Below are 8753 nucleotides of genomic sequence, written 5' to 3'. Positions count from 1 at the left end.
GGTAGATTATTTTTAATATTATCGTTATTCAAAAATTAATTTTATCACATTTACGCACTGATACTGTCACAAATTGAAAAATATACCCCTTTTCAAATCGCTTTTTAAACATGAAGGGATAAAGACACCAAGCTGATATTTGGAACATCTGATCATCATATATAAACTAATTAATGGTGCAAGTTTTAACAACAAGCGTACTTGCCCACAGGGTCAAAGGTCACCATGAAAACGAGGCATTTTTGTGCATTTTTTGTCCCGAATGACCTTTTGACCTACGATTACCCCCTAAAATGATAAGTTAAAAATCCGGAATTTTTTATGGTGAAACATTTCCAACTATATATTAATAATTTGTTGCATAAGACCCATTTAATAACTGATTTGGGTATTTTAATGGGGGCTAAAAATGGAAGAAAAATTACGCAACCAAATAAGTTAGGGTGTTTACGAACCAATATTTTCGTAACGGGGTCCGGTATACCAAAAGTCATGTCATTATATTCAGGTTTATTTATTATTCACCAATAAAATACATTAAAAACAGAGGGCAGCATAAGCTGAAATCTCTGTGAACAATTAAGAAAACAGTAAAAAGGCAAGATACACAAAAACAGTACAAGAAAACAAAAGCAGCATCCAAAAGCAATACACAAAAGATACAACAACCAGGCCAATCATCCACCAACATTATCATTATTATTATCATTATTATACTCATCATTATTCTTATCTTATTGTGTCGAATTATGGATGAAAAATATCCAAATTCAATTTAACTTTAGAATTATTAATGCCATCAATAATTTTAGGAATGGTGGAGCTTTTCCATCGTTGTGTCCTACACAATGGAGCACTAAGTAAATTATTATTTCTCAAATTCCTACCGTGATTGCGATAGGGGGGAAGCATATCACGAAACAATTTCGAAGCAAGAACTCCATTACCAAACTTCATCATTAAATTTTCTCTCCTAGTATTAAGAGAAGAGAGCCCGGACAATATTAAAGCACTATCATAACTACAGTAATCCATACCAAAAATACTCCTAAGCGCCCTCTTTTGAACCCGCTCAATTCTATTTCGTTGGATAATGGTTAAAGAACAATGCCACAATGGGCATGCGTATTCCAAAACAGGACGAATGTAAGTAATGAAAACGCATAAAAGATCATTTACGGAGGCTTTAGCTTTCCTTAGAACTGAAAGCGTAAAAAGGCGCTTAGAAGCTTTAGAGATACATTCATTCACATGTTTGTCCCATTTTAAATGCCAAAAGTTAGTCTAGATATCAATTTTCAGTTAATTATCTTTATTCTATTTGAAAATATGGCTAATTGAAAATGCAACTTTACAAATATGTCATAATTGGTAGCTAAAAAGGGGTATGACCCTAAAATTTCAAATGGCCGTAACTTCTAAACGACTTGGAATTGGCAAGTCAAATTTCGGGTTTGTTCGTCAGACATGTTGGTGCACATTATATCCGAGTTTCAAGAAAATCTGAGACGGTACCCAGCCATCCCATTTGCTGAGTTGGCACGGAATGACCCTATACCTTGCAATAGGATCTTTAAACTGTTCTTTAAACTATATAAAACTAGTAGTTGAAACAAAGGAATTAAAGCAACAAGTCATGCGGCCTCTATAGAACCCCCAGGAAAATTTTGATTCTTAGATGGCGGGAAATGCGCTTTCCAGACTGAGGAGTCTTTTAAGTTCTTCAAAATTCAAGGTTTTCCCCCTCTTGAAAACGGTCAGGCAAACTTTCTCATTCTTATTACAGTACATTAAATAGGCCTATACGTGCCGGTACATAAAAAAAAGAATTGAGTTGCTTACAGTACGTATTCTTTTTTCCCATGAATTGCTAACCCCAAAGAGGAAGGGGGTCCGGAGGTTTTCCCCCAGGAAAATTTTGATCACTTGGTGGCAGGAAATGAGCTTTCCCGACTTCTGAGGTGTCTTTTAATGACTTTTAAGTTCTTTAAACTTTAAGGTTTTCCTCCGCTTGAAAACGATCAGGTAAACTTCTCATTCTTATAAATACTAGTAGCCCACTATGTGTGTATGTACAGTACATAACAAAAATTGAGTTGCTGCATACATATTCTTTCTTCAACAAATAGATGAACCCCAAATAAAACGGGGGTCGCCTCCCTGGGAAAATTTTGATTCTTACTGAGGTGGCAAAAAAAGAGTTTTCCCCGACTTTTAATCAAAATTCAAGGTTTTCCCCTCTTGTAAACGTCAGGCAATTTTTTCTCATTCTTATTACAGTAAATAGGCCTGTGTGTACCGGTACACAGAAAAATTTTTCTTTCTTTTTTTCTTTTTTTTTTCCCAAGATCTAAATGACAAATTGTGGCTGATACAAGAGATATACAAAATAAACAATATTATTGTGATAGGCTTAGAGTTAGGGGCCGATTATCACATAGCTTATGTAACCACTTATTTACTCTAGCCTAAGCTGCGATTAAAGCGGTGAAAAGTGATCAGGGTTTGATAAATTAACAAACGAAAACAAAATTAAAGTATTGATAGCTATAGTAGTGTATAAGGCTACAAGATGAACATGAATAAATACACATAGGCCTAAGGCTAGGCTAGTAAAAGATATAAAAGACAATACATTACTGCAAGCTACCAACCTTTTTGTTAGTTTAGGCTGCAGTAGACCTAGTTGCGAAAGAGATACTCGGTCGTATGGGCGGAGTTTACTGTACATGTTAAATAAATAAAAAGTTTCACGCCGCCGTCAGAAAAGTTTCATTTTTCTGTGCAAAAATAACTTTGTCGCCTTTTAAAATACTGTATGCTGCCCTCACCGTTATAAATTGTCTTGTCCTTACGGCGAATTGTCTTGTCTGTACGGCGAATTGTCTTGTTCATACGGCGAGTGATTCTCTTGTCCTTACGAGAATTTGTATTGTCCTTACGGCAATTTGTATTGGCCTTTCGGCAATTTTTATTGTCCTTACTGCGTGAGAGTGGGATTGTTCGTACGCCAATGTTTGTCTATTTTGGCCCTAATGGCCGCCCATATTTTTTTGTACAATTTGAAAACCATTCAAGTTTCTGCAAAGTTTGCAAACTGTACAAGGCAAGATTGTTGCACCGTTATAAAATGTGCTCATGTGCTACTGTTGAGGGGTAGCTCATGCACAATTTTACTATTAATTATTCTGTTTGAGTAGCTGTGTGACAGGCTTATCAATCATCGGAAAGTGGAATCGTCGAGGTCATGTGTATGTACCGTACATGGATTGTGGGGAAAGATGGGATGGGGGTGGGTAGGTGGTTGGGTGTGGTTATTTTTTCATTTAATTTTATTTGATCACAAATGGCAGTACAATTAACACTGAATTTCATGTGATTAACAATTAAAATTCATCATAAAAATTATGTAAAAAAAAAAAATCAGTGCAAGTTAAATTTACTGAATTAATTAAAATTTTACAGGTACAAAGATACTCAAAATTTACATAAAAAACACTACTTATTCTACCACTATTAAGAGACATTGAGACAATAATATAAAAAAATATTTTAAGACAGTAAAAGAACATTAAAGTAACATTAAAATTGGACCATGGAGACTTTTGCTGTTATTTAATCGAATGATAATGACTTCATTGTGGTATTATTCAATCTTCCAGTCAAATGCATGCATTGCATTACTGTACATGGATGAATTGTGTTTGAATTAACATAAGTTAAAGATATAATAATATATTAAAAACAAAATAAACTGACAACATTAAAAAAATGAAGGGAAAAATCTGTCCGAAAAGCAAATCATACACCAAAATAAAAGACAAGCCAGGTCCTAATTAAGACGTATACATACTTTCAATCATCATAAAAGTCTATGACAATTTTTAATTGTACTGTACTCACTTTTTTGCTTTGCATTTTCCTATTTTAATCTACAGTAGGCCTATATAATTTATTTGTCAACTTATCAATCAATTAATTAATTAATTAATGTTCAATTTAATATCATTTCTTTAATAATTCTAGCCTACGGTAGGCCTTACTAAGGCTAGAGAGAGGTTCGCCTGAAATAGCGACCCAGCAGGAATCAATTTTTATTCTTATTTTACGATGGTTACTGAAAGAAACCTTTTGCAGTTTGCATACTGCGCGCACAGTTTCAAAGACTTTGAAACAACATCAGCAACTGAAAATAAGCAAAATGAACAAACTGCGCTCAACAGTCATTCTACTTGAGGCCTAGTATTACTAGGCTACTCCCTAGACTAGGCCATACACTGTGCCATCTGTTTTTGGCTGCCAACTAGTTTGGCCATGATGTATCACCCAGAATATCAGGAAATTAAGCTAGCCCCTAGTTTGGTTTGTCTTAATCATTTATGATATCAAAGTGACTGTTCACATGGTACCATGCACATAAGATCTTTTCTGCACGACACACCCAGCCAATAAGAAAGATGTGGTGATGCCGGTTGAAATAAAAGTGATGATATTGCCTTGCTTTGTTTATCCCTCAATCAGGGCTGAGTACTGAGCAGTTTGATTTGTTCTAACTGAATTGAACTAAGTTCAATTCTATTAACAACATTTTAAAAAGTGGTGAGGCATATAATGTAGTTAAATGTTATGGCAAGTTGAGGAGGCAATCATTGAGGATGTTATAGTTTTTCCTTGTTGTCATCATTTTTCGAAAGGACCTCTTTGTAGTAATTTTTATATTAAGCAGCTTAAAAAAATTGGAACTTTTTTGTGTCCATACAGTAAAAACATTTCAAAGATTCAAAATACTATTATTTTTTTCTAAATTTTTTGTAATGTGTCTCTTTTTTGACCTTTACCTTGCAATAGGATTTTTATTTCTTTTCTGAATGAAGTGATTGTTGAGAATGAAATTTTTTGTGAACAACAATGAAACTACCATGATTAAACAGACCCTTGAAAATCACAAACAAATACAAAACTGACATTCAGCATGGACATACCTGCTGGGAGCCCATTGCGCAATGATGTTGTTGTGAATGTATGTGGCTAAGCTTAGAATGATTTGATTTACATTAACGCAAACCTTGACTTTCTCACCACCATCTGTATTCATTCCCATCACTGCATCTTTTTCTGGGGATAGGTGATGACAAACTACTACTAATACTTTTATAAAAAAAATAAATTGTTTGTTTGCCCTTCTTTTTCAAAAAATGATAATTAAGGGCGGGCGGGTGGAAAAAGTTTTTTTTTATTTATTTATTTTTTTAAATACTCATTAAGATAGAATAAAAATAACCCACAGAGGCCTAGAATGGCAATATCTTTCATTAGACAACAACTTTAGACTAATTTGTAGGGCATCTGGCAAAAACATAAAAAAATAAAATAATAAATAATAAATTCACTCAAAATTTTTTTAATTAGTAAAAATAAAGCTAAAAAGAACTTTTTAAGTTTTTTTTTTTTTTTAGTGAGTTAGGGGTGGGTGGAGGAAGGCAAACTAACAATTTTTTTTTTGGCCGTATGTTTTATCATTCACAAAATTTGTGTAAGTGAATTGGGTGGTTACAGCCATTGAGCTGGCATATGCTTCCTCAAACACTCTTCCGCTCTATACCTGCACTACTGTAGGTTCAGGGTATGGTCACGTCTAGTATACCCATAGGCCTGCCTTAGTTCATTTACCAGTATTATACTGGTTAATTCACACAATTGTTTAAATCTATACAAACACATGTTTTTGATACAGAAAGGTGATACCAAAATCCAGAATCAGAAGATGAAAACAGACAATCATACAGCTTGTAATGCACAATTGTTATACTTCACAGCATCTCAGTAATCAATACATCATCCATTACTGGGCACACACCTAAAGAGGCACTGATAAACAACCATGGAGTATCAGCATGAGGGGTGAGTATTGTATTGTACCATTGAACAATTTGGACAGAACAAAATATCTTTCAAAATGATTCTAGTTTAATGGATTGGCATGTTATTTTACGATCATTTCATCTGGATCAATATGGTAGGATTTCTTTTTATGATTATCCAAAAACAAAGATGTTTTTGACTTGCAACATAGATAAAAAATAAGCAAAGTTTGGTTTTAGTACTACTGTACTTAATTATATCTATATTTTATTTTCATGTTAATGAAAACTGTTTTAATTAAAATATAAAAACTGTTTTAATTAAAATATAAAAACTGTTTTTATTAAAATATTTTCGTAAATCTTGTTAATAATGACGATAGTGATCGGGCCATGTCCAGGATTGCAATTTTAAGGAAGTACAGTCTCAATTGTCTTAAGAATACAGACCTTTCCTGATTTGGGGGATGTATGAGCACCCATCACACCCCCTGGAAATATGGTGATGATACCTGATACCTGGTGATGATGTCAAATATTAAAATTCATCATTCACGATTGATAAAAGTAGTCTGTATTAATATCATGTCAAAGGAAAATATACTGTAAGATTCAGTTACAAACTTTGCTTGTGTATTATTTCACAGAAATGTGTTATTTGAGGCTATTGGACACCGTGACTGGCAAGAAGCAAGACTTATCTGTGAAGAACATCCCCACCTTATTAACACTCACAGAGCCGTTTGGGTGTGTATTCAGCTGATTATATACAATTCTGGGTGTGATTTAGTGATGAATTATCATTTTATTGGTTCTTCACTTCAGGCCTAAAGTTACTGTAGTCCCAAACATTGCCTTAAGGCCTGTCTAGACTCTAAAATTTTATTTCACAAAAACATGTGACATGCCCAAATATGGTCATGATGACATCACATTGTGACCATATTTGGGCACATGATGACTATATATGGGCATATAACTTTTTTTTTTGTCAAAGAACATTTTATAGTGTGGACAGAGCTTTAGTTTTAGTAATTATTAGCTGTGTGAGGCTTGTGTAGGCCACGGCTTGTGTAATATCCTCAGCTAGGAGGATTCAGTGCTTATGATGGTCCATCTGTGCAACTGTTCTTTGTACAGTGATTTCAATGTTTGCACAGACAAATTTACATTCTTTCTCCACCCTACCCAGTTCCCTTCCAATATGTTGTTTATCCTCACAACTGATTCCCAGCCAAACCCAACTTTTTTTGCTAAAATGGAAAAGACAATTGCCAAAAAAGCGCCGTAACAAATCTTGGCTTGTCATTGCCAAGATATTGTGACCAATACAAATCAGTGCAGTGAATATAATGAACAAGAGTTAAGAACATAACCACATCAATTTAACAACAAAGGTACAACTCTCTTACAATTCTGCTGCAGTAAACTATGTTTTTTTTTTCCCATTACTACGGTAGAACAAGATTTTTCCCTAACATTTCCTATAAAGTTGTACTTCTATGGTGAATCATGATTGACCACAAAACCATAGCAAACATTGTGTGTGTGGGGAAGGGCATTAAAGTGTTAGTTGGCCTTGCCAGCATTTATTTTTTAAATTATTGTACTTGCATTTTCTGATCCCCTGGTGTAAGCTGATCCCCTCAACCCTAATTTACACTGTATTACGAACGTTTTTATGTGTGTCTTGCACTATACAGATTGCTTACAATTTTGTAAACAATGAGTCCACCTACCAATGATTTGAATGTCTGATGAAGGTATGTTGTTATTTTGTACATTTGTATGTCTGTTTTATAGAATGGTGAAACACCATTATTACATGCTATGACACGAAAACCACCTGCACCAGAAGACTTGATGCTACTGATGGTTGAAAAAGCTACAGTAGGGAATATAGAATATGAAAACCCGGTAAATGAAATTCAATAGCATTGTATGTTATTCAAAAAACAAAACATGTATATATATTATATACCGGTAATAAACTAATTAACTCAGTAAATTACAGTCAATTATTTCATTCTGGACTAGCGGTGAGATTTTTTATTGTTTTATTTAAAACTGAGTAGCCAGCCTATGATCATCATTTCAAAATATAATATATAAATAAGAATTTTTTTTAATGTGAGAGATAATGATGTTTATAGATTAATTTATACTATTTACTGGTTATATTGTTGACAAAAAAAATGCTATACTGTATCACAATTAGTCTTGCTTGAAAATATAAATTGAAATTGTGTCTTAGAAGAAGTGAAGTTGTCTTTTTAATTATTATGTTGTATGCATGGTTTTACTTGAAAATCATCATTAAAAAACATTGAAATATGTAATATTTATGTATAAAATTATTAAATATATGCAGCTAATGACATGACATGTTATTGTGATTAGTTATGTGTATTGTTGGTATGTTTTTATTCCTTTACCTTATTTTATGTTTGTCTTTTAGGTTGAGGAAAATATTATGAGTCATTTGGCAATGCATATGTATACATCAGCATTGAGATGTGCATTGAAAAAGTCTCCCAGAAAAATAATTATGAAAAAATCGTACTCAGTCTTCAGTAACCTGATTAAAGCTGCAGGTGTGTCCACAAAGAACTTTCTTTTGGCAACTCCATATCAGACTTTTTCATTTTGTACTATTCCATTCCTCAGGGTTGAATTTTGGGACCTCAGTGGTTTTCATGAAATTTTAACCTTTCTTATCATATTTATGCTGATGATAAACAGGTCTATATTTCTTTTAAACTTTCTGAAGAATTTGATGTGAAGATTGAATCTCTCAGAAATTGTATTTCTGAGTTGAAAACTTGGATGTCCGAAAACTTCTAAAAGTAAATGAGCACAAGACAGAATTCATCGTCTTGTTCCCCTCAACAA

General features: G+C 33.4%; 1 protein-coding gene across 1 annotated transcript in view; it reads left to right on the top strand.

The window, feature by feature from the left end:
• The window catches only part of LOC117115382, a gene marked incomplete at its 3' end in the record, with an annotated part of 21092 nt that extends 12637 nt beyond the window's left edge, over nt 1-8455 (top strand). Inside the window, exons 2-5 of the mRNA XM_033259152.1 lie at nt 5735-5901; nt 6509-6608; nt 7665-7778; nt 8320-8455. Of these exons, the coding sequence (XP_033115043.1) occupies nt 5882-5901; nt 6509-6608; nt 7665-7778; nt 8320-8455 (370 nt within the window). The remainder of the gene's footprint in view (nt 1-5734; nt 5902-6508; nt 6609-7664; nt 7779-8319) is intronic.
• Between the last annotated feature and the right edge of the window lie 298 nt (nt 8456-8753).

This window comes from Anneissia japonica, unplaced genomic scaffold (genome assembly GCF_011630105.1).
Source record: "Anneissia japonica isolate Jap-2015-1 unplaced genomic scaffold, ASM1163010v1 scaffold287733_len118669_cov163, whole genome shotgun sequence".
Taxonomy (NCBI): Eukaryota; Metazoa; Echinodermata; class Crinoidea; order Comatulida; family Comatulidae; genus Anneissia; species Anneissia japonica.
This window is presented reverse-complemented; position numbering and strand designations above follow the sequence as displayed.